Genomic DNA, 27,859 nt, shown 5'->3' with positions numbered 1-27,859 from the left:
AATCAGTGGTTCTCAAACGTTTTCATGTCAAGGACCCCTAAAATAATAGAAATTAGACCATGGACCCCCATTGATAGAGAATGGAATTCCTTAACCATTCTACATCCGCTAAATGTATATATAACAGCTGTCAAAGCTATATTTGCATACACATAATTATGCTACAGTGAGTTACAATGACATGACATCTCACACATCATGACATGACATCTCACACATATAGATTCACCCATGGTTAAGGAATTCCATTCTCTATCACCCATTTTATAAGATTTTGTCCCAGGGTCCACCATCTGATAATATTTGTTGCCTTTAGATGTTTTATTACAGAAAGTGCAAGAAACCCATGACCAAAAGTCATCCATTCTGTCATTGTGTTATGGATGGAATTCTAGTGAAAATTAGAACCACTGCCTCAAATCAATGTGGATTTGGTCATTTCTCGAAGTAGCCTAACTTTATTTGTCTTCATCTTGTGTAAGTTTAATAGCCTACTGGTTACAGGTTACTGACCCTCCCAGGCCCAGCACAACTATTCCCGGCCGGTTTCCCATAAATCCCTATAGGCTGAGGTGATGTCTCGTCATAGACGCTGGGTTTGCTGGCTCAGCCTGGCTGGGGGCGTGGTCAGGGTGGGGTAAATCTCCCGTTCGATCCATTCAGCAAAGTTGGAACTTAGCTGCTAGCCCAGCCCAGGCAGACACGATCGGGGATTTGACCACCGCAGTAAACGTACATCCGCATAGACGTCTTGTGTTCTGCTCTAGAATCCCCAAACCTGTAGAGTAGACCCGCAGCACCGTCCTTTGGTGAGTCAGCCCATTGAGATGTATGGACGATTTTACCCCACTCGCGCACCAGCCGTATAACATTTTGTGGGCGTTCCCACACATGCCGACAGTCTCTATATTTGGCTTTTTCGGTCCTCCTGTGGGTGTGTCAGAGGAGAAATGGGGCGGGTTAAAGTCACACATTCCCAAACTGGCTCTGTCTGTGACGTGGTGAGAAGAGAGCGAAGAGAGGTAGGCAGTTTAATATGCGATGAGCCATGGGCAGTACAGGGGGCGGAACAGACACATGAATAGACTGATAAGAGCAGCTACTGTGTGGACGGTGAAGCCAGGAGACCAGACATATAGATAAATAAGTCGTTCTGTAGCAGGAACCTTAATATATTTATTTGTTTGTTTGTTTTGTTTATTTATTTGTGGAGTATTTATCCCATATTTTCCCGAAGATGAGCGGAGTGACGAGAAGTCTGTGCACATTTGAAGACATCCGAAGTGAAGACAGACATGGGGTAAGTTGTTGTTGCTCGCCTCGATCTCATTAACATACCGTCACCAATGTTCTCCCTCTGCGTTCTTATTAGGCTAAAATGCTTGATGTCTGTGTTTGCTCTGTCAAAAAAGTCTGAGGTCGTTGAGTAGGCTATCTTGTATGCATGGGATATGGAGTGAAAAAAGTGCGCGTAACGGCGCAGGTGTGTGTGTGTGTGTGTGTGTGTGTGTGTGTGTGTGTGTGTGTGTGTGTGTGTGTGTGTGTGTGTGTGTGTGTGTGTGTGTGTGTGTGTGTGTGTGTGTGTGTGTCTGTGTGTGTGTGAGTGTGAGTGTGAGTGTGAGTGTGAGTGAGAGAGAGAGAGAGAGAGAGAGAGAGAGAGAGAGAGAGAGAGAGAGATAGATAGAGAGAGAGAGAGAGAGAGAGAGAGAGAGAGAGATAGATAGATAGATAGATAGATAGATAGATAGATAGATATGGATGAATTGAGATGAACATGCCTGCTTGCTGTGAGCCATGTGTTTGTCCTTTATTTGTGTTGTGTTGTGTTGTATTGTATTGTGAAAACACATGCAGGTAGCACTGCTCTATGGTATTATAGGCTGGATTATTATAGGCACTATGTGATTATGTCATTCTGACAGAGATCCTCAGGCTGAGAGGCTTCATCTGCTCCAAGTAGCCTACTGTGCTATTATGCTATTAAGGCTCTGGCCTGGTAGTCAATTATAATTAAAGTAGGCCTATAATTAGCCTGTTGGCACACACACACACACACACACACACACACACACACACACACACACATTGACACATTTGCGGCGTGTGGTCTGTTGCTGAATGCCTGTAAATGAACTATGAAGTATGCATGACTAATATGCTATTATGTCATAGGACTATCAGGTCTGATGATACTCTTCACATGCAATATATCGTGCTGTTGACCCATAGCCCGGGCACTTCATGATTTCCCAGACCTGTCCCACCCTGCCTCGTCCTGATGTCATCAAAACATCATTATACACTGGGCCCGGCCCAGTGTTCTCCCTCATCAAAACATCATTACGCACACACACACACACACACACACACACACACACACACACACACACACACACACACACACACACACACACACACACACACACACACACACACACACACACTATTCTCCGGCCTTCGGTCCCCTTCTGCATTTGTTTCATTAACATGGCTATATTTGAGACAGGCCTGGTCTTCAGAGGGTTAATCATTCTGCTGATTTGACAGCGACCTGTTAACCTGCCGTCTGCTTTATGGGGTTGCGGAGCAACATTGACACTTTCACCTTATCAGCAGCTTCCTGCTGAGCACAATGCAAACACATCCACTGAATAATCATTTACACTCTCCAACATGATGATGTATATTATGTTATGGAATCAATCTATATGATTAGACCCAAATGTGAGAAGCATGTTTCTTTTTGCTGGATAAGCCTGATCCTGAATCTATCATGGGGCAAGGTCTGTATGAGTTGTTGCTCTATAAGGTTGTAAATCAGTCAGCACAGGTCAGAGTGTACAAAGGGCACCATGCACACACACACACACACACACACACACACACACACACACACACACACACACACACACACACACACACACACACACACACACACATACAGCAGGAAACACGTCAACTGCTGTGAGGCAATTAAACTCCTTATTTGTTCAGGTTCTGTTCATGATAGCCTATCTCAATCACATTTCAACATGCAACTGGTTGCTGTGTTCTCAAACTGGCATCACTTTCATACAGACTAATAATCCTGTTTATCAGAGACAAGTCCAATAGTCCAACACTCACCCACCCACGTTAGGTATTTACATATCTGATACAGTTCCTCAGGCCAGACTGATAAAAGCAACCAAAGTATTTGACCTCTACCCGTAGCCTACTGTGACTGTGGATGATTTGAGCGAGCATTCATGAAAATATGCACATACATGTACAGGTGAAGGGTTTTCATTCCAAAATGCTATTTTAATCATTTGGAGAGAAAAAAAATGCTGAAATTTAGCAGGCAATATTTGAAAATACATAAATTATTCTGTCCTCAAAAAACCTGAGATGACTCCTAACCTATAATGTGCTTATCATTTATGCCAGCACTCAATGTGGGTGAGTAAGTTTCATGTTCTTCATGTTTTAATTTTGAAAGGAAAGCCTTCCTGGATAAAGATAGGCCTACATGTTTTATTTTGAAAGGAAACCCTTCCTGGATAAAGATAGGCCTACATGCTTTATTTAGAAAGGAAAGCCTTCCTGGATAAAGATAGGCCTACATGTTTTATTTTGAAAGGAAACCCTTCCTGGATAAAGATAGGCCTACATGTTTTATTTTGAAAGGAAACTCTTCGTGGATAAAGATAGGCCTACATGCTTTATTTTGAAAGGAAACTCTTCCTGGATAAAGATAGGCCTACATGTGTTATTTTGAAAGGAAACTCTTCCTGGATAAAGATAGGCCTACATGTTTTATTTTGAAAGGAAACTCTTCCTGGATAAAGACAGGCCTACATGTTTTATTTTGAAAGGAAAGCCTTCCTGGATAAAGACAGGCCTACATGTTTTATTTTGAAAGGAAACTCTTCCTGGATAAAGACAGGCCTACATGTTTTATTTTGAAAGGAAAGCCTTCCTGGATAAAGACAGGCCTACATGTTTTATTTAGAAAGGAAAGCCTTCCTGGATAAAGACAGGCCTACATGTTTTATTTTGAAAGGAAACTCTTCCTGGATAAAGACAGGCCTACATGTTTTATTTTGAAAGGAAACTCTTCCTGGATAAAGACAGGCCTACAAGTTTTATTTTGAAAGGAAAGCCTTCCTGGATAAAGATAGGCCTACATGTTTTATTTAGAAAGGAAAGCCTTCCTGGATAAAGACAGGCCTACATGTTTTATTTTGAAAGGAAAGCCTTCCTGGATAAAGACAGGCCTACATGTTTTATTTTGAAAGGAAAGTCTTCCTGGATAAAGACAGGCCTACATGTTTTATTTTGAAAGGAAAGCCTTCCTGGATAAAGACAGGCCTACATGTTTTATTTTGAAAGGAAACTCTTCCTGGATAAAGATAGGCCTACATGTTTTATTTTGAAAGGAAACTCTTCCTGGATAAAGACAGGCCTACATGTTTTATTTTGAAAGGAAAGCCTTCCTGGATAAAGACAGGCCTAGATGTTTTATTTTGAAAGGAAACTCTTCCTGGATAAAGACAGGCCTACATGTTTTATTTTGAAAGGAAAGCCTTCGTGGATAAAGACAGGCCTACATGTTTTATTTAGAAAGGAAAGCCTTCCTGGATAAAGACAGGCCTACATGTTTTATTTTGAAAGGAAACTCTTCCTGGATAAAGACAGGCCTACATGTTTTATTTTGAAAGGAAACTCTTCCTGGATAAAGACAGGCCTACATGTTTTATTTTGAAAGGAAAGCCTTCCTGGATAAAGATAGGCCTACATGTTTTATTTAGAAAGGAAAGCCTTCCTGGATAAAGACAGGCCTACATGTTTTATTTTGAAAGGAAAGCCTTCCTGGATAAAGATAGGCCTACATGTTTTATTTAGAAAGGAAAGCCTTCCTGGATAAAGATAGGCCTACATGTTTTATTTTGAAAGGAAAGCCTTCCTGGATAAAGACAGGCCTACATGTTTTATTTAGAAAGGAAAGCCTTCCTGGATAAAGACAGGCCTACATGTTTTATTTTGAAAGGAAAGCCTTCCTGGATAAAGACAGGCCTACATGTTTTATTTAGAAAGGAAAGCCTTCCTGGATAAAGACAGGCCTACATGTTTTATTTTGAAAGGAAAGCCTTCCTGGATAAAGACAGGCCTACATGTTTTATTTTGAAAGGAAAGCCTTCCTGGATAAAGACAGGCCTACATGGGGAGGAGGAATGTACCTGAAGCCATAGACCTTGGACAGTTGTGTTGATTTGTTGCTGCATGTTTCTTGCCAGTGTGATGAGAGAATGTAATTACAGATGACAGAACAGGAAGAACATTCGTCTCTGGTCTTGACACAAAATGTTCTCAAAGGTTTTATGACAATGACTCAAATGTGTTGTGTGACTTGAGTGAACAGTCCAACTTCACTCTGTGTGAATTGCTTCAGTTTGTTATGGCACTACCACCCCCCATAGAAATTGAATATGCAAAAAGCTGTCTCCAGACTTTTGTCGTCTGCTGCTCAGCCACTTTTTAAAATAATGCCACATCTCTCCTCCCAGACAATGATGACGTTGTCTGAGCTCATCCATTCCCTCCCTCCTTCCTCAGTCTCAGTCAGGCTGACATCACTGGCTAGGAATGGGCCAAACATGACCTATAAGTTCATCTATGTAGAGCAACTTTTTATGAGATCACATTGTACCAAAGTGCACCTTGTTCCCACACACACTACACATAGCAGGTAGAAACAGGAGGATATAGAAACTATATCGAGTGTTAGAACACGGCTCTCTTGAATACTCGATTCTGATTGGTCAATCAACAAGATTCACCGGTCATTATTTCTCGACAACCGACCGCTGCTCTGCCACACCTGGATTAATCAGTTGATAAGAGCCTTAATTTTGTCAGCAGACACTACTAATTAGGCCAACCAGTTGCAGCTGTGGTGTCTTGTGTGCCAATTACGAATGAAACCGCGTTGTCGTTGAAAACGCTATTAAAAAATCTATTTGAATAATTATTTTTGTCAGATTATTGAATGATTTAGTTGTAGGCCGTGTTCTAAGCGGGATAATGTATAGTGAGCCGGTGATTACTGGGAAATAATGACCTTCAGCTGAATGATCAAGCCCTCCGCTGCGCGTCGGGCTCAATCATTCACCTGTCGGTCATTATTTCCCCCGTAATCACCGCCTCACTATACATTATCCCTTACGTAGGGTATACTCTATCAAGAAGGAAGTGACATTTCAGTTGAAGTGCTCGTTACAGACCTGAGGCACTTTGAAGTAGAAAGAGTTTGTCGTCATCACAGCTCTCACTTCATGACTCAAGGCCACCTTCATGGACCACTTTGTTGACTTTGCGTTCAGGGTGTCACCTGATAGTAAAGCCTCCTCACACTACGTCTGTGTCAGCTCACACCTCAGCTGCTCTCTTCCCTAGACCCTTTTTTTCACCTTTTCATTCTGCAATGACCAGAGCCATTAGCTAATGTCCTGCTGACCTGGTGAGCTGTCCAGTCTGCTCTGCGGTACCTGCAGCTCAGCAGAGTGTGTGGAGCTGCTATAGGTGTTAGAGGATTTACTGATGAGACGATAGGATTGAAACTCACTGCTTACCTGCTGCTGTGGCTTCACACCTGTCAGAGCCCAGGTTTGCTCTGCGCTCGCTCAAAGGAAGTGACATCTGTGCAATAGGCACGGGAAGCGGAGCGTGAGACGAGAGGGAGTGAGTGATTTGTGGGATGGTTCGGTGCACACAAACACTCTCAGATCAGATCAGGCTCACTTTTCGGGACATGACTTAGTACATTCATTCCCTGGAGACTGACTCTAACCATAAGAATATTGACCACTACTTGCCTTACCAGCCTTTTCCTCATTGGAGACACAGCTTTTGTCCCCAATTTGACAAGCCGTCCCCAATTAACTGGTCTTAAGTCTGAAATTTGTCCCCGAAAGTAGTAGCCTATGACCAGTGACCACACATGCACACACGCACGCACGCACGCACACGCGCACACGCACGCACACACACACACACACACACACACACACACACACACACACACGCACGCGCACGCACACACACACACACACACACACACATCTGTAGGATAGTTGGCGCTTTCTGCCCTAAATTCGGCAGCTGTGCCAAATTTGCAGGCAGGCAGATCATCCCTCAGCTTCCAGACCTCCTGATGCCACGGCTGAAAACAAAAGTCTTCATACCATCATGGCCGTCACGCCGTCAGTCAGCCGTCAGCCCCGTGATCTTTTCTGCCCATTGTCCACGGACCAACACAGTGTGGACACAGTCTCAGGTTACTGCCCTGTTACAAAGCTAGAGTGCACTTTGGGTTACGTGCGCGCGTGTGTGTGTGTGTGTGTGTGTTTGCATGCATCACTGTCCATGACCACATCCCGCTAGTCTCCATTGTCTGTGTTCCCTGGAAGTCTAGAATTACAGGTTGTCTTTGAAGGCAGTAGGGGAGTAGGCTATAGACACCGCTGTTTGTGTGTGGCCATAAAAGAGAGAGACTGGCGTGTGAGGCACCATGTTGAGAGAGGATTAGGACAGTCTTTGTGAACTTGTATAATGATGCATTCCTTCTCAACAACACTCTGACTGTTCTCTTCCATTCCCTCTTTTCTTCCCCTTCTCTCTCTCCTCTGAAATGTTGGGCCTAATTCAGGTGTCTGGAATCTGAGAGGAAAACAAGCGGGGCCAGAGGGGAATTTTGTTTTTGTCCTCCTGGGTTTGGTTTATGGCAGCGGTCCCCAATTACTTTTCACCAAAGGCCACTTTTGCTGAGGGCCGAGGGCTGGGGGCCGAATGGCGCCGGTGCCAGATTTAGAGGAATAACTCATTTTAAATGAACAGTTGTGATGTCATTATTCAGTCTTAACCACCAATATTTGATCCTTTTCTCACTCACTTCTATGTCACCACCTGCTCTCCCTGCAGGGCTTGACATTAACTTGCCACCTTGACCATCTGCCAATATAGCTGTTAGATTTTAAAGTTACCAGCCAATTAGAATTTCCACTAGCCAAAATGTTTTTCTTGAAATAAACCAGAATATGAGTGTGTTAATTTAAGCATACGTATCAGTAAGTGGCTTCTCAAAGCCTGTGTTGAGTACAAAAATGCACTCTTGAAGCTAAATAAATCCAAAACCAACAAGTTAATTATTTAAATGTTTACTTCAAACTTCCTCAATGTAGAACAGTCATTTCTTACACATTAGATTACTCTTAGCCTTTTAGTCATAAAGATTATTGAAAAAATATTCCATGCTGACTGAAATGTTAAAACAGAAGTGCAGTATTGACCAGAATGACATGAACATTTGGTGCACTGTAAAAAAAAGAAGAAAAAAAAAAAAAAGGCAATTCCAGCGCAGGCCACACCGGGGGCGCTCGTGGGCCACTATTTGGGGAACCCTGGTTTATGGGAATTGGACCCCCACCTCCATCTGGCCTCAGTGTATTCCCTCTGCCTTTTCATCTGTCTTTTTGCTGTTTCACATTCTTGTCGTAATGACGCCTCATCTCTCCCTCTCAACTTTGTTTGGTCCATGTATTTACTATACCTTCACAACAGGTGATCACAACACAGCACAACCCAGATCAAGCACAGACTGCTGCCAGCCTCTCCATGCTTTCTATGCAGAGGGGAAGGCAGCAGTTCTGTTTGACTGACACAAGTAACCTGCCAGAACCGGGCCTGAGCGTCCAAACTGGACTTAAGCAGGGTGACCTGCTGTAGCTGTGCCTTTTGTCAAAGCAGCATTCTGTATGAACCCAATTAGTTACAGTGTTATCAAGAGGCTAACGAAGGTCAAGCAAACAGTCAGTGATGTCAGTGTGATGTCACTAATGGTTATTTGGGAGCAACCAACAGCTCAGCATGACAAGGGATGACAGACACTAGTAAAAAAGAGTGAGGGGCGGAGCACTCAGCTAGCAGAAGAACATGTTTAAGATGCTGCCCTCGCACCAATGCACCAGGCTGCTGCAAGAGTGGGAGGGTCATCACACTTTTACATGTTTTATTACAGCAGTGTATGAAACTCATGACCAAAATAGTCTGTACAAATACAATCTGTCATTACCGTATCTTACTTATGGATGGACTCGTGACAAATTAATTATTTCCTTTTTGCTGGGGACTCCCTTGAACCCCCTGAAGGACCCCTGGCGGTCCCCGGCACTTTGAGAACCACTGTACCGTCGACTATGATGTATATACAATGTAATGTATTGGTGTCGTAAAGTTTCATGTCGGGCTAAAATAGATGGGTATAAACTATTTTCCACAAATAAAAGGTGGACACACACACACACACACACACACACACACACACACACACACACACACACACACACACACACACACACACACACACACACACACCTATGCCATGACCACACCCACCCACACATGGGTGGTTGCTCATGATGATCAGCAGCAAAATAAGCAAAATTCCACACATAACTGCTGTCTTCCATCTGACTAACTTATTAACTGTTGAGTTCAATATGGCAGTTCAATGGCACTGAATACAATGATAGCAGACTACCGTGTGTGTGTGTGTGTGTGTGTGTGTGTGTGTGTGTGTGTGTGCAGCTGCGTGCACTTATGTAAAATGCGCGTGGTATGCAATTGCTCGCATGTTTGTGTTTTACGGTATTTAACCGCTTTGTCCATTTCATTTTGCAGGGCGTGAATTTAGACAGGAGGACACAGTGCATAAACACAGCAAGCTGTGTTGGCTGGAACCAGTTATATAATTTCTTTGACCTCCTCCCTCACAGCCGCATAGTTTTACATGCGCGTGCACACACACACACACACACACACACACGCACACACGCACACACATGCACGCACTCACACGCACGCGCACGCACACGCACACACACACACACACACACACACACACACACACACACACACACACACACACACACACACACACACACACACACACCCACACACGGGTATCAGTAATAAGGGGGGGTTAACATCCCCGGCCAGACCTTCCTGTTCTAGTGACCTCTGGAGAAGTGTGTGTTGTCGTGAAAGTTTGTGTTGTTGCTTCTTAAAATGTTTGTGCTTGTCTTTTGTCTGGCTGTATGGAAGTGTGTAGGTCTGTCTGTGCATTGTTTGAACTTCCTAACTCCTCCCACTCGTATTGTTTTGCGAGCCAGACAGTTTATGCTACTGTGAGATTTCGTTACCATGGAAATGTTCCGTCTTGCTTGACATTAGATTTCCTGCCCACTTTCCCAGAAACCCACCCAGAGTTTCCAATTGGCTGGGAGCGCCTAGAGAGTTTCCACCTAAGTCCCTGTGACGTTCATAGCACACAATTTAAATGAAACAATCTGTCTCTGAAAGTTTTTTCTTTCGCTCTGACGCTCTACCCCCGCTCTCTAAGGGGGTTTCTCTCTCTCCCTCTCCTGCTTTCCCTCCCTCATCCAGTGAGTATGACTCAGTTTCTCCTCCTTTCTTTCTCCTCGGTATCCCTCAATTACTCTCTCCATCACATAACGGCCTCTTTGTGGCTTCCCTTCATCTCCTCCTCTCTTGGTTTGGCTCTTCAGGACGGGTGCAGGCGACTGCGGCTCACTCTGCATGACCAGAACCAGGCGAGTAGGAGCAGCGAGCAGCCCAGGGGGAAGGTAAGACCTCCTCAGACACTGGACAGACATGTAGACACACACTGGGGCATCACAACAGTAGGAGATGTTGAAGGGAAGGCACAGTGAATCAAGTTGATCAGTGTTTGTTAAATATGCAGCCAGGATAGGTGTTGTTCCTGGGAACAGTGCCTGGTTAGAGAGGACAGTGTCTTGTCTTTGATGGACACTGGGTGTCATTATGACACATGAGTTTTGGAGAATAAGCGGCATTTTGTTTGGATAATTAAGATACTGTTTATTTTAGTATTTTCTTCAGAGCTAACATTTTCTCTCAGTCCGTATTAGTACCTGAATGTAGAGTGAAAGTACCTGTAAAATAGAGTGATAGTAGTTTAAGAGTTATGTTCACACGTATTGTATTATACTACATGCACACTAGGGCTGGGTATTGTCAAGGACCTCACGATACGATACGTATCACGATGCATAGGTCGCGATACGATTGTATCACGATACATTGCGATACAATACATATTGCGATATATTGCAATACTCTACATAATTTACTGACAATTAAAAAATAGAACTAAAAATACAACACGCTGTGCACCACCACCCAGGTAGTGTAATAATATGTACATCACTTTATATTGATAACTTATTGGACAAGTTGAGTCAAAACTACCGATTGTTGAGTGTCTTACTGAACGTACTGAAATAAAAAGTATTCTTATTGTGTCACTGAACACACAGCTGTGCAAAAAAATCTGTATGGGGATATATCAAGATATCTTTCTGAAATATCGATACAGTATTGCCGAAAAAAGTATCGCGATATACTGCCGTATCGATTTTACTTCACAGCCCTAATGCACACACACACGCACGCACGCGCGCACACACACACACACACACACAGCCACACACACACACACACACACACACACACACACACACACACACACACACACACACACACACACACACACACACACACGCCATAGCTGCTATCACCTTTTCATTAGTGTGGATCTCACACAAGGGCTCTCAAAACTTCTGAAGAGAACCATTGTTCTACCAAAACCAGTGCCAAACTTATCAAAAAGCAGGGACCACCAGAGCTGCAACGTTACATAACCTCTCCCCACCCCCTTCTGTGTCCCTCCCTCCTCCTCTGCCCATGGTTTTACTCAGCTCTCCCTCGTGTTTAGCACTTCCACAGAAGCACCAGATGTTTAGGCTAGTCAAGGTCTCTGTAGTGATTATGGCTAAATGTTCATGGCTCTTGATTACACACACTGTAGACATGCACCGTGCACGCACGCACACATGCACACACACACACACACACACACACACACACACACACACACACACACACTCACTCACTCACTCACTCACTCACTCACTCACTCACTCACTCACTCACTCACTCACTCTCTCTCTCTCTCTCTCTCGGAAATAATGTGCTTAGGACAAGACAGAGAAAAGCAGTATATTTCTGAAGTGTTTTGTCAATTAATCTAAGAGTTTAATGGCATAACAAGCTGTATGACTTGATTGGAGTTTTGGGTATCAATCGTGTTAGATGGTCCGGATGGGTGTATCATCACTGTTAGGTAACGTTAGTATGTCTGGTTGGGATTTATTGGATGATGTTCTTCCAGATGCGGCATTGCAACATGGATTTCCAGCATGCTCCGACTCCTCCTCGCATAGCGTCAGCAGAACAGCCATGTCATTTACGTTCACGTGTTTATGGTGTATGGTGTTGAAATGCATCACACCCACCCATCCACACACACTCTCTCTCTCTCTCTCTCTCTCCTCTCTCTCTCTCTCTCTCTCTCTCTCTCTCTCTCTCTCTCTCTCTCTCTCTCACACACACACATCCTAAATCCTCTCCTTTCTGATCTGTAGCCAATTGGACGTGCATTTGCCCTGGTGCAGCCGGCCAGTGAGAGGACGATTCTGACCCCCGAACCAATCAAACCCACAGAGGAGAAGGTGGAGGTCATCAAGGTGTGTGTGTGTGGCACATGGGCTGTTTGATGTGTTCCTACGAAATGAATGGTGTGTCTGTATGTGGTGACTTTGTGGTCACATCAGTGTCATTGATCCTGTGTGTTTGACCTGTTCCAGGTGTACTTAGAGGCCCGCAAACAGGAGCAGCAGAGACACCAGCAGAGCCTGAAGATGCTATCAGACGAAGTTTCACAGATACAAGAGGTCAGTTCACTCTCGCGGCTTATCCCTGGATTATGGAAGAATTTGCATGTTTGCATCATGTATGTAAATTCCTCCCTGCTCCTCTCTCTCTCTCTCTCTCTCTCTCTCTCTCCCTCTCTCTCTCTCTCTCCCTCTCTCTCTCTCTCTCTCTCTCTCTCTCTCCTCTCTCTCTCTCTCTCTCTCTCTCTCTCTCTCTCCTCTCTCTCTCTCTCTCTCTCTCTCTCTCTCTCCCTCTCTCTCTCTCTCTCTCTCTCTCTCTCTCTCTCCCTCTCTCTCTCTCTCTCTCTCTCTCTCTCTCTCTCTCTCTCTCTCTCTCTCTCTCTCTCTCAGTGGTTCTGTTGGCAGCAGCACAGAGCAGGAAGCATCCATCACCTTAACTCTGACTACTACAAAGGCTTGGCCTCTCCGGCCAGCAGACCTACAGCCATTATATGTACACTTGACACAATGCGCCACCACATTTTCGCAGCCGCGCTGGAACTATTATTAAGTAGGGGGTGCTGTAAGGAATGGAATCTCGACGCTGCCCACAAGGGCAGCGTCGAAGAAAATTGTATGTTTTTTGGACTTTTATCCATATTTAGAAGAATATTTAATTTTAAATTAACATTAGGATTATACTGTTGTGATGTCATTATTCAGTATCTTCTCCTTTTCTATTATTAGTATTAGTATTAGTATTAAATACTGAGTATCTCATGAAAAACTATTAATATTGCATCTTTTGTGTTTAGCTCCGTCTCACAGCATTGTAACATTGTAGTGCAGCAAGAAAGGAAAACTACTGTAAACATTTGAACCATATTTCTTGTTTAGAACCTATAGCTAGCAACATCACACATCTCCTGAACACCATTTATAATGCATCTTTCTTGATTAGCTACATCACATCGCCATCTCCTGAAAAACATTAATATTGCACCTTTCTTGTGGCTACATCACAGCATCTACTGAAAAACATTTATAGTGGATCTGACTTGTTTAGTTCACTTTAGATTCACATCACATCTGAAAAACAACCAGTCGAGTGTAATAAGTAAATGAGGTTTAATTGTAAAAAATAAAAATAAAAAATCGAATATATATATATATATATATATACATGTGTGTGTGTGTGTGTGTGTGTGTGTGTGTGTGTGTGTGTGTGTGTAATATATTTATATATATATATATATATATATATATATATATATATATATATATATATATATATATATATATATATATATGTGTATATATAATATATTATATATATGTGTGTATATATATATATACTCATTCGCGGGCCGGTCGGACTTGATTGGCGGGCCGGATTCGGCCCACGGGCCGCCAGTTGAATAGCCCTGACGTACAGTATGCTATCCACAGTGTTTGTATCTCAATAGCTCACCTGTGTGACTGTGTTTTGCTCAGGTGAGGTACTGCCTGAAGACGCTGAGGGAGCAGATGGCAGCCAAGAATAAGGTAGGTCTATTTTGAGCCGCTGTGTTTTGCCATGGCCATTGTTAAGGCGCTGTATCCTTTGTGCTTTCACGTCATTTCCTGCATGTCTCTCATCTCTGTTCTCCTTCCTGTTTCCTCCTTTCCTCTCTCCAGTCCCACACTAACGGATGGAGGGTCAGCGCTCCCTTCAAAAAGAATGTGTCGTCCGGCCCCAAGGGAGGGGCTAAAGTTGATGGACAGGTGAGCAGCTCCTCACAAGATATCCATGAAAGCCTGTTTATATGTGTGTGTGTGTGTGTGTGTGTGTGTGTGTGTGTGTGTGTGTGTGTGTCTTCATGTATGAACATCGGAGATACACATACACACATCAGATCTATCTCACACTGACCTATTGCCACTCACGCGTGTCGTAGCCACAGTGTAGCTATCACAATGTTGTGTGTGTATGTTTATGTGTTTTTGTGTTTTTATGGACAATGTGCGGTTCTGTAGTTCATGCGATCCCTGTAGAGTGTAAGGCGATCCCTGAACTTCACCTCCCAGAGGCCCCGGCCAAAGGGAGGGGTTCTGTTTGAGCGGGAGAGAGAAGCAGATGTCCAGATATAAGACTGAAAGAGTTAAGAGTTCAAATGATGACAGAGAGTAAATATGCTGATATCAACCCAAGGTGTATGAATATGTGTGAAAGGGCTGTTCCAGGCAGCACACACTGTTCCTCTGCCTGTGTTATTGTGCGTGTCCAGGCAGCACACACTGTTCCTCTGCCTGTGTTATTGTGCGTGTCCAGGCAGCACACACTGTTCCTCTGCCTGTGTTATTGTGCGTGTCCAGGCAGCACACACTGTTCCTCTGCCTGTGTTATTGTGCGTGTCCAGGCCCTCTTCATTGTTCCCAGCATTCCACACATGCTTTATCCGTTAATTGTTGTGTTACTGTCTGATAGAGAATAAAATTCTCTTCTCCGCTAAATGTGATAATTATAACAGCTTATCTAACCAAATAAATTGAAACCAATGAGTCTAGGAAGATGTCTTATAAAAGTATATTTATTACCATAACATTCTCCTATACACTGTGTTATAGGAGAGACTGAATCTCAATGTACACATTTCTGATCAATGTACAGAGTCAAATATTCAGCCGCGATGTCACAATTTGACATAAGCTTTATAGGCAAAGGAAGGCAGAGAGAAACAGAGACAGGAGGGGGGGGTGAATGTGTGTGCGTCGTGCAGGCTCCTGTCTGGCCTGAGTTATCAGTTGTTATGGCACTCGATGCACTGTGACCAAGGTCTCAGCAAAGGAGAAGTCCTCTGCTATGGGTGAGATGTCATGGGTGAATCTATGTGTATGCATATAGCTTATTGATTAGGAAATGCCATCTATGTGTATGCAATTATAGCTTATAGCTTATTGATTAGGAAATGCCAATGGAACTTATATTTTTCTCCAACACTGTCCATTTGTGAGCCAAGTACAGTGGTACTTTTACAGTACAGTACAGTAGTACTTTTACAGTACAGTACAGTAGTACTTTTAGCTGACAGTACAGTACGCACTACAGTAGTACTTTTACAGTACAGTACAGTAGTACTTTTACAGTACAGTACAGTAGTACTTTTACAGTACAGTACAGTAGTACTTTTAGCTGACAATACAGTACGCAGTACAGTAGTACTTTTACAGTACAGTACAGTAGTACTTTTACAGTACGCAGTACAGTAGTACTTTTAGCTGACAGTACAGTATGCAGTACAGTAGTACTTTTACAGTACAGTACGCAGTACAGTAGTACTTTTAGCTGACAGTACAGTACACAGTACAGTAGTACTTTTACAGTACAGTACAGTAGTACTTTTAGCTGACAGTACAGTACGCAGTACAGTAGTACTTTTAGCTGAGAGTACAGTAGTACTTTTAGCTGACAGTACAGTAGTACTTTTAGCTGACACCGGTGTGGCATTCAGCTCTTTTCGTCTGATTCAATTGTTTTGGCACCACGCATCTATCTGTGTCTGTGACTCAGGCGACAGCTTACTCACATAAGCATGACAGAAATAGGAGAGAGACATTGGTCATGATCCAAGTTGGTAGAAGAAAAAAGAAAGCTCACACACTGCAAGGCTCCAAGTTGAGTGTATTTATTTGACGCTGGTAAAATAGGTAACGTTTCGCGCAGCACCCTGCCCTTCCTCACACTTTCTTTTTTTCCTTCTACCTCGAGCTCTGCACCACCTGCCCTATTCAGTTTCTGCCTGGAGCTCTCTGCACCACCTGCCCTATTCAGGCCTGGATGTGCGTGTCTCGACTTTTTTTCACTTGATCCAAGTTGACCTGCTCCACACCCATTCTTTTTTTTTTTAATAATTTGCATGACCCCCCCCCCCCCCCCTTCCCCCCCCTCTCTCCCCATTGTGTCATTTAACAGTGTTTCTCAACCTTTGTCATATCTCTAATTGTGTTGTAAATGAATTCATGGTGAAGTTGACCACTTAGCACCCTGACGAAGGCACTTTTGCCGAAACATGTTGGTGTAACCCTTTAAACACAGCAGAGGGGACTTTGAGTGTGCGACTTCTTTTCTTTGTGTTACTTAGAATTTTCATTAGTCTGCACCTCTTCAAACTTTTTGGGTGTGCTCCACTCTATACACCCCCCCCCCCCCGACCCAAAATTGAGAACCACTTATTTTGTTTTATTATTATTACTGCTCCACCTTTGCACAAATGCCCTACAGCTGTACAACTCCTCACAGTCATTCACTCCTCACCATACACAATATTCCAATTACAATCAACACACACTGTTTACATACTGTAAGGAGTCAATCATGGAGTCAACAGTCTTAATTTTCTCACACAGGAAGTGGATGATGAGGCAGAGAGAGAAAAACTGCGGGAAGTCAGTAAGCGCTTATACGCACAGCTTCAGGATGCTGAGAAGAAACACCAAGAGGAGAAAGAGAAGCTACAGGTAACACATACATACATTACATTGTATGTTGTTATGCTGCAGGTAACACATACATACATTACATTGTATGTTGTTATGCTGCAGGTAACATACATACATTAAATTGTATGTTGTTATGCTGCAGGTAACATACATACATTACATTGTATGTTGTTATGCTACAGGTAACACATACATACATTACATTGTATGTTGTTATGCTGCAGGTAACACATACATACATTACATTGTCTGTTGTTATGCTGCAGGTAACACATACATACATTACATTGTATGTTGTTATGCTGCAGGTAACATACATACATTACATTGTATGTTGTTATGCTGCAGGTAACATACATACATTACATTGTATGTTGTTATGCTGCAGGTAACACATACATTACATTGTATGTTGTTATGCTGCAGGTAACACATACATTACATTGTATGTTGTTATGCTGCAGGTAACACATACATTACATTGTATGTTGTTATGCTGCAGGTAACACATACATACATTACATTGTATGTTGTTATGCTGCAGGTAACATACATACATTACATTGTATGTTGTTATGCTGCAGGTAACACATACATTACATTGTATGTTGTTATGCTGCAGGTAACACATACATTACATTGTATGTTGTTATGCTGCAGGTAACACATACATACATTACATTGTATGTTGTTATGCTGCAGGTAACATACATACATTACATTGTATGTTGTTATGCTGCAGGTAACACATACATACATTACATTGTATGTTGTTATGCTGCAGGTAACACATACATTACATTGTATGTTGTTATGCTGCAGGTAACACATACATACATTACATTGTATGTTGTTATGCTGCAGGTAACACATACATTACATTGTATGTTGTTATGCTGCAGGTAACACATACATACATTACATTGTATTTTGTTATGCTGCAGGTAACATACATACATTACATTGTATTCTGTTATGCTGCAGGTAACACATACATTACATTGTATGTTGTTATGCTGCAGGTAACACATAGCCTAGGTAAACCCAGCCACCACGTGACCTGCTCTCTCAGTTCCCAGTCACTATCGTCTAGCGAACGGGCCATTCAAATCGATTTCTGGGGCGATTGAAAGACCCACGCAGACCCGCAGCCAATGAGTGACGGCGTGACTGCCAACATCAGTCCTGCCGTGATCGGCCAATCAGAGAGTGCGTCTTTGTCAATGACGTGTAACAGCTGCAGCGGCTTAGCACTACCTAGCCGTTAGCATTTGGCCTCTCTAAAGCATAGCTCCCGAGCTAGCTACTAGCTGGCTAGCTATATGGCTATGCAACTACGTGAGGAAATTCAAGTGAAAACAGCTGTTGAGGTTGAGGTCTGTTGATCAAAATAACACCTAGCGTTATCGAAATCGGATTTTAGCGGACCATACAAGCCAGGGCTTCAGAGCTGATCACCTGGACACATTTTATGGCGAAATTATCTGATAAACTTGTCTGTGCTGCTCTGTGGTGATCAGCTAATGTCTTCATAGCATTGTGATTATGATTTAATGCATTATGGAAGATAAACGCTGGTTTAACATAATTAAAATAATTCCCTACCAAACATGTAAAGTGACGCTTCTGGGCAGTAGACCATTTGGGCATAACATTATGTAATGTGACATGAGATCACCACATTTCAATAAATATAACGTTTTTGCACATTTGAATGCTGCTGGTCGTTTGTTTAATGCTGTATATATTGGATATTTAAAGCTGATACACAACACAATTGTGTTGAGGTAATTCTGCCAAGCTCAGTTAAAAATATAACATGTAACACTTTACACAATCAAATCTAACTTATTCACAGCAATACACAGTCCAGTAGTACAGTGGGCTAATTGTTTGAATTATATCGAAATATATTTGCATGGTGTAGCATGTAATGCAGATAATGTAGCTAGATACTCTGACACAGAAAGGCAGACAAGCTAGCAGCAGGGATCTTGTCACACTGATTCCAGATAAACTCCTCTGTCTAGCCAGCTATACAATATTGATCAAAATAACACCTATATCGAAATCGGATTTTAGCGGACCATACAAGCCGGGGCTTCAGAGCTGATCACCTGGACACATTTTACGGCGAAATTATCTGATAAACTTGTCTGTGCAGCTCTGTGGTGATCAGCTAATGTCTTCGCATTGTGATTATGATTTAATGCATTATGGAAGATAAACGCTGGAAGGCTGGGTAGCATTATAACGTCATCCAGGCTACAGTAACATTAGGCTATTATAGTTATGAAACGCTGATTCAAACGTTACAATAATAAGACACAATAGGAGCCAGTTACCCTACTGTAGATAGAGAGTAATTTCAGACCACCAGATATCACCATATTTATGTTATTAAATGCTGTAACGTTAACGGTAATTCTCATGTGTATGGTTTATTTATAAGCATTCATTGATTGAAGCAGAGTGCTGGTCGGTTAAGTTTCTCTGTAGTCATGTCCTCTGCTCCAATCTTCGTTCGTAGTTTCTTCTGTCTCTCGTCCAGCAGCTGCAGATGTCATCATTATCCACGTTATTGATTATTATTTATAAAAAAAATCTCATTGTGTAAATATTTTGTGAACGCACCAATAGTTAGAGAAGGAAACCTCTCTTTGCATTTTATTTTGTTTTTTAATAAAAGTAGGCTACTTAATATCTCACGTGGCTTTGATTCATCATTGCAAATTTAGCCCAATTTGTATAAAATGCAGATGTGAACAGCTAGGTTTAATGACAAATATGGAATATCACCCAAGGAAATACCACGGTTTAATGCCAACAGATAAACCATACAGATTTGTTGTAATTGTGAACACAAAGGGAGCAAAGACATGGTTTTCAAGTATAACACAATGTATTTTATTCAAAGACAGGATTGAAAAATATAGGTCACTTGTATTCACTTCAGACAAGACACTACGTTAAAGTCTGAAATTTACCTAGATTTGCTATACGAATTGACATTTCAGCTTGTCACCTGATGTCATTATTAATGGACAGTACAGTAGTAAAGATTTTGAAAATTTTGATTAATCAATCCAAGTCAGAAACACGTGTACAAATATTGAATGCAACAGTCTCGTTCTGGAGCGAACCCCTCAGCTGAATTCACGTTGGAATATGATATCAAGGCTTGATAGATTTGATTGTACTCATACAGCAGTGTGGAGCTTAACATCTAGCTAGGTTGCATCTGGAATATGATCTGGATTATGTATAATATACAGTATAACACTACGCTCACTATCATGACATTCACGTTAACGCTATAGCCTCCACAAATCTACTGTAGCTAGCTAGCGTCAGCTACATCTGTAACCACGCTGAAATGCGAGTGCATTAACGTTATTTCTAGCTAGGTCAAACACACCTTACCGTTATGAGTGTGGCCGTTTTGGATTAACATTAAGTCCACGATCATTTCCGGGCTGCAGCAGAGTCGAGCCCCGGAGGCAGCCTGGAGCTCTGTGAGCTCCAGAGGAGGTGCGCGATGCACTGCTGCCGGTGCCCGACACCCTGCACCCGACCTCGGGCTGCAGCAGAGTCGAGCCCCGGAGGCAGCCTGGAGCTCTGCGAGCTCCAGAGGGGTGCGCGATGCACTGCTGCTGCCCGACACCCTGCATGAGCTTGATTTGTTTTGAAGGTTTTGTCTGGTACTATTCAATATGATTTATGCAGATAAGACAGCGTGTCCCTGATAACTGTATAGATGATGACTGTTCTTCACAGCCACAAATATCTCTCCAGATCTGCGGCCATCTGCAGCAGGGATCGAGGTTTGGGTCCGTGTAGAAAGTTGTCCTGTTCATTCCCTGACCACCGTCACAGGAGTCATTGGCAGAGGCGATGTTCTCTCTTCTTGGAAGCTCTAATAATATCAAACGTAGCAGTTACTGTATGTTACACGTGGCTAACGTTAGCTAGCTTCTGACATGTTTTTCTAGAATTCATTAGATCGTTAAATGCTCCCGTAATCTAGCTAACCCCCACACAGCCGATGAGGAAAAGTCAGTCACTTATCGAATGTCTTTCTTACCAAACACAATTACGCTAGTTTCTGAGATAATATATAGTGTGGCATATACCTGTGAATAACATATTCTTACCTGGAAATCACACATCGATCCGTAGGCCAGCTCTGAGTCTGTTTACATTTCGGGCGGAGGGGGGCTTGGTTGGTTGTAGCTGGTTGTAACCATTTGCGTGTTAGCAGTACTGAAATGAAAAGTGTTAGCTAATGCGCTAACAACAAAGGTCGCAGAGTGATGACGCCATCTGCTGCACTGCGCATGTGCTCTGTGCACTAAACTGGTTGGATGATGGTTGCGTAATGGAGCGGTCTATCGGGGGGGGGGCAACAACCGCAGGAAATCGTTTAACAATGGTGGGAATCCAGACCATAGTGACTGAGAACAGGTCTGAGAGCAGGTCACGTGGGGGATGGGTTTACCCAGGCTAGGTAACACATACATACATTACATTGTATGTTGTTATGCTGCAGGTAACATACATACATTACATTGTATTCTGTTATGCTGCAGGTAACACATACATTACATTGTATGTTGTTATGCTGCAGGTAACACATACATACATTACATTGTATGTTGTTATGCTGCAGGTAACACATACATACATTACATTGTATGTTGTTATGCTGCAGGTAACATACATACATTACATTGTATGTTGTTATGCTGCAGGTAACACATACATTACATTGTATGTTGTTATGCTGCAGGTAACACATACATTACATTGTATGTTGTTATGCTGCAGGTAACACATACATTACATTGTATTTTGTTATGCTGCAGGTAACATACATACATTACATTGTATTTTGTTGCACTGCAGGTAACACATACATACATTACATTGTATTCTGTTATGCTGCAGGTAACACATAAATACATTACATTATATTTTGTTGCACTGCAGACCCGTTTTAAAGAAAAAGTAAAGAAAATAGCCACCTGGTCCTTGTCTCCCCCCAGGCTGAAGGCAGCGAGCTGCGGCAGCGTCTGAGCGACCAGGGCGAGAAGCTGAAGAACGTGGAAGAGGTCAGCGAGAGGAAGGACAGGCGCATGGAGGAGCTCCAGAGGCTGCTGGGAGGCATGGAGCAGGAGAGCGCCGCCCTGCGGGACACCATCCGCAACCGTGAGGAGGAGCTCCGCGAACTGCGCAAGATCAGAGAGGAGGGCCAGAAAGGGGAGCACAGGTCCGCTAACACACACACGCACGCACACACACACACAACACAACACAACACAACACACACACAACACAACACACACACACACACACACACACACACACACACACACACAAAGCATCATTATTTATGAATAAACAATAGTTAGAGCTGCTGATTAGTCGATCGACAGAAAATTGATGTCAACCATTTTTACAATCAATTGTTTAGACTCAGTCTTTAAGAAAATTCTACAATTCTCTTGTTCCAGCTTCTTAACTCATTAAGTGCCATAGACGACCTAACTCGTCTTACATAATCCAGCGCTTAAGTGCCAAGGACGGACTAACTCGTCTTACATAAAGATTTTTTTTTTTTGACAGTGGGACATCAATCAACCCCTTTTACATCTTCGAGATAACTATTTGGAGCAAGAGCATGTGTGTAATCTATTTTACCGACCACTAAGTGGCGACAGAGACCGAGAGAAGTCACAGCCACGGGACCCAAAAGCCACAAAAGCAGCCGCCTCCCGCGGAAATGGCTTGGCGATTTTACAGTCAGAAGCCCGGACACACACACACAGAACGGACAGAGATCCCTTCCCCCCAGAGCCGCGCAGCAACGCGCGAACACACACACACACACACACACACACACACACACACACACACACACACACACACACACACACACACACACACACACCGCGGAAGCAAGCCATTCAAGGAAATGGCGACGCGATTTTACAGTAATCCATTTCAGACTCGTCTTGCCCGACAGGCAGACAGGCAGGCAGGCAGCAGCAACGCGCTTCTGACACGCCCGCTGTTAGAGCCAGGAGGAAGGAGGAGAAGACACACGGAGGGAGGAGTTTGAATGAGAGGGGTGTTTCCTGTTGTTATGGAGGAAATTACTGTTCAAAACTATTGTTTAGAATGTCTGACGGTCTTACTGATGCCAAAAATGAATGGTTAAAGTGACTGTTTCACAAAAAGCCATTTATCTCTGAATAAATTTCCAGACGCTGAAACCATGCTGTACTCAACGGCTAATATCTACATAACTACTAACTCTGCAAACTAACTCTTTTAGACAGAGAAAGCACACATTCTATTAGTTATTTTTAGATGATTGATGTTCATGAATTCTTAACAGAAAAGAATCCTCGGCTGTTCTAAAATGAGCCAGAATCGTCAAAAACACCCCTGGCACAACTTACCTACAGGAATGAAAACATGGCTGGCATTCAATGTGTTAAATGTGAATATTTTTTGGTTTCATTAGTCTTCTATGACAGTAAAGTGATTATCTTTTGGTTGTGGACTGTTGGTCAGGACAAAAGAAGACATTTGAGGACGTCATCTTGGGGTTTGGGGGAAAGTGATGACATTTTATAGACCAGAGGATTAATCGATAGTGGAGAAAATAATGGACAGATGAATGGATAATGAAAATATGAATACATTTGAATGAAAATGGTCCTTTGCAGCCCTAATGACAGTAGTGTTTCTATCTGCAGGACGGAGCAGTTGGAGCAGGAGGTGGCTGTTCTGAGAGAGAAGATCCATCATCTGGACGACATGCTGAAGAGCCAGCAGAGGAAAGTCAGACACATGATCGAACAGGTGAGATGCGCACATTGGGCTCTGTATTCAAATACACTGGGCTCTATCTTCCCCCTGGCCTTAAATTTGCGTTTATGGCTTGGCCCGGTGCCATTAGTGGGCGTGGTCAGGCGCATTCCCTCATTTTTCCTTGGCGCTAAACAGCAGAATCCGCGGCGCTAACCATTTAACCACGCCTTTTTAAGCGTAGAATTATTCACACAAGTGTTGGATTGGTGGGCTCCAGTAAACCAATCACATTCTTCCCTTCCAAGGTCCTGATCCACTGAGATACTCCAGTCCGGTAACTCCGGTTGCGGCTGCATGCTGTCATCTCTTCATGCCAATTTGGATATCTCAGCGCATCACAGATCATAGCCTGAATAAAACGATTCAACCTACAGCCAGGCAAATACAGATCTGTTCAGCAGGGCTGATGGTCTCCCTGTACAATATAGAACGTTAACTATCGGTGACATTCCTGATACCATCCACTTCCATGATCTTTATATGTTGTAAACACATAACTTTCACAATAGTGAACAAGCACCCCCACTTGGCTCATTCAGGGCAGGCTGTTTTACAACTCGTAGGCTACCTGCTGCTCCTGCACATCACAGCACAGGCTAAATGATGCAACATAAATATACATTATGTAAAGTCATGGCATAAATGTGTTTTTATTGAAAAAGTATGTGTCAAGTAAGCTAAGTCTTGTTGGAGCGGACATCACAGTACAACCGTGTTACGGTTGTCACTCGACTATAACACATTGTATTTGCGACGGATATATATACGACCTGGATTACATGTATGTTTCACATAGGGTTGTGTTTTGATTTTTATATTTTATTTTGTCCAATATTGAAATGTTCTAGAATTGCATGTTGTGTTAACATACATATTATTTCTATCTACCACTTAGCCTACTTAGGCTGATTTGGTTGCCTTTTCTTGTCAAAATGTATTAAGCCTCAATGCATGCTGGGAGAGATGCACAAACCCGGCGCACTGAATAAGGCCTGGTTTTGAAAAGTGCTAACCGCAAAATTAACGCCAGTTGTGAAGATCGCTTTAGGCTGGTATTTAAGGCCGAAACGCACATTCTGGCTTATTCTGGCACTGCGCCACGCCTCTTCAGCGTAAAGCGCATTTCGGGGCGTAAAAACATGACGCTATCTTCCCGAGTCACGGGTAGGCAGGCGCATGGCGTGTTTTCTTTTTTTTTTGCATTTAACGCCAGTTTAGCGCCTAAGGCCAGGGAGAGAATAGAGCCCACTGTGTCCATGCTCCAGGCATATTTGCAGAGCGCTCACTGATGCCTGGGTGTGTTTGTTTGATCTCATCTTTAGCTCCAGAACTCTCGGATGGTGATCCAGGAACGGGACCGCGTGATCAAAGAGCTGGAGGAGAAGGTGGCGTTCCTGCAGGCTGAGGTGAGGACTTCTGTCAATACTATTGTAATGTTCTGTCAAGTGGAAAGAGACGAGCCGGAGCAAAGATGGGAGCGAGGGAAGGGATGTGGTGGGTACATGCCATGGTTGTGTACCAAATCTTCCTTTTGAACGCGACGCTCTCCTCGTCTTTGCCTGCCCGCCCATGTTGTATGAATGTATCCGGTTGAGAAAGCCTCTGTCTGCTTTGTGTCCACTCATTCTCTCTCTGACCACTGACGCCTTCCTCTGCGCGCAGAACCGGGAGATGCATGACCAGATGGACTACTTCCTGGGAGGGCAAAGGTCAAACTCCTATCTCTCATCAGAGCACAACCCCCAGATCGTCTATAGGTAACTCCAGTCCCACGCAACACACACACACACACAGACACACACACACACACACACACACACACACACACACACACACACACACACACACACACACACACACACACACACACACACACACACTCAAATACAAACATATAGGGGCCTCCGGGTAGATTCACTGTTTAGGAACATGAGAGTCGCAGAGACTTGATCGGGTGTCCATACAGGCACAATTGGCCCTGTCTGGGGGTGAGAAGTTGGATTAAGGGTATGTCTCCTGGTTGCTGCACAAGTGCCTCCTCTGGTCGGGGGAGGGGAACTGGGGGGAATAGCGTGCGCCTCCGTGAAACACCTCGCTGTGAAGTGAATAGAAGCAGCACATGTATCGGAGGTCTGCAACTGCCCCCCATACACACACACGCACGCATGCACGCACGCACGCACGCACACACACACACACACACACACACACAAATACACGTCTTGTAAGTGTCTGTTTACATGTATCAGCTGTTTTCGTGCTGTTTCAAATCTAAAAAGAACATGTTTCTTATTATTCCAACAGCAAGCCAATCAAGCCTTCCACCTCATCTAACAAACCACTCCCTTTCATCAAAGTCATCGAGATCAAGTCCTGAATTAATTGGTCACTATAACGGCATAGAAGAGAGACACCAAACCTTTCACAATAGTGAAAATGGCCTGAAACCAGACTGCAACTCCACTACCAGTTTGGGCGATGCGTCGACGTTTGCGGTGTCGAGATTCACACAGCAACATCCACCAAGCGCTCAGCTTTTAGTTTAGACGACAGACGAAGGAATTTATGCAATGTGTTTGTCGTATGTTTTGTGTCTGTACGTGTGTGTGGGGGGGCTTCAGTGTATACATTAAGCATACTGATTGAGCTGATCTGCATTTGAGGTTTTACATGTAAGACTGCATTACTGCCCTGTTTTGAATACAATACCTGTTCTGTATATAGATAGAGGCCATGACCAGTCTTAACAGTACAGAGCACTTTAACCCAGGAGACCGAATCAGCCGTCATATCGAAACTGACTGAGGGCATACTCTTAAATTACATCCCACTGGTGCAAAGTGCAGGATGGCGAACATTTTGGCAAATTAGATCTGAAGAGGGTGATGAAGTCCACATGAAGTCCATACAGTTATGTAGCAGCCATATAGCAAACTAGACCCAGTGATGACAGAAAGACAAGCAGAAGAACCTAAGCTGAGCTGTCTAAATACAACAGCTATTCTGACTTCTTCGCTATTATTAAAGCAACTCGAACCACATGAAGGGAGGAGAGTTTCACTTAACCTGACGATCTAAATCGCATAGCTCTGTGTCCTTGTACTCAATAGTTACCTCCTTGTATTCATCCTTGCCAATTCTTGCCAGTTCACTTTGATGAGTGGTTTGACTTGTTGACATGTTGTAAATACTGACTGTAGCCAACATAAGGCTTCCACCCTCTGTGTTGCTTTTGAGGGCTATTTATTTTGTTCTTTGAATAAAGCGCTTATTAATAAGAGTATGGTTTTAAAGCCCGCCAACAACAATATGGCACTTTATAATGTAAGAAGTCTGTAGAGAGAAATGAAGATAAGCATGATGGTAATGAAGGCATTTGGCAAGATTCTTGCCCCTCATAAAAGTGTCATGATCACAAATAGAATTCAATGATGCATTTCAGTTCCTGGACATTGTATAAACTCATATTCTTTTGTATATAGCATTCATTGTTTTTATTGTATCGCTTGTTTTGTTTTTATTTGTGATTTGCTTTTCTAATATCCGCTTAACACGGCAATCCTTTCTATCTATTTATATTGAATACAAACTTTGTAGATATTTTATTGTGTGATAGAAGAGGTTCGTATGTACCAGCCTACTACATCATGTGTTTTGCTTATTAGAATAAAGTTCAGAAAATTACTGCAGCACTTCTTCTGGTTGTT

The 27,859-nt window shown here is 43.1% G+C and overlaps 1 protein-coding gene across 2 annotated transcripts; it reads left to right on the top strand.

The window, feature by feature from the left end:
• Positions 1-1,140: 1,140 nt before the first annotated feature.
• On the top strand, positions 1,141-27,823 carry tuft1a (tuftelin 1a). 2 transcript variants are annotated; one of them, XM_083647038.1, is made up of 12 exons: positions 1,141-1,300; positions 10,608-10,685; positions 12,567-12,668; positions 12,789-12,875; positions 14,289-14,339; positions 14,472-14,558; positions 17,181-17,291; positions 22,319-22,542; positions 24,038-24,143; positions 25,475-25,558; positions 25,815-25,909; positions 26,457-27,823. In XM_083647038.1, exons 1-12 carry the CDS (start codon positions 1,238-1,240, stop codon positions 26,527-26,529), a joined length of 1,161 nt encoding a protein of 386 aa, XP_083503164.1. In that variant the 5' UTR covers positions 1,141-1,237; the 3' UTR covers positions 26,530-27,823. The 2 variants fall into 2 exon arrangements, with proteins under 2 accessions (XP_083503164.1, XP_083503165.1); XM_083647039.1 differs by lacking the exon at positions 12,567-12,668.
• The last annotated feature ends 36 nt before the right edge of the window (positions 27,824-27,859 follow it).

The sequence above is a fragment of the Poromitra crassiceps genome (assembly GCF_964638095.1).
Source record: "Poromitra crassiceps genome assembly, chromosome: 1".
Lineage (NCBI taxonomy): Eukaryota > Metazoa > Chordata > Actinopteri > Beryciformes > Melamphaidae > Poromitra > Poromitra crassiceps.
The sequence above is the reverse complement of the archived record's forward strand: the minus strand, read 5'-3'. Positions and strand labels throughout refer to the sequence as shown.

Excerpts from the sequence above, each read along its gene's own strand:
- tuft1a (XM_083647038.1), top strand. The coding sequence starts at position 1,238 with ATGAGCGGAGTGACGAGAAGTCTGTGCACATTTGAAGACATCCGAAGT. Across the intron at positions 10,686-12,566 it reads GCGAGCAGCCCAGGGGGAAG|CCAATTGGACGTGCATTTGC; the intron begins GTAAGACCTCCT and ends TCTGATCTGTAG. Across the intron at positions 12,669-12,788 it reads AGAAGGTGGAGGTCATCAAG|GTGTACTTAGAGGCCCGCAA; the intron begins GTGTGTGTGTGT and ends GACCTGTTCCAG.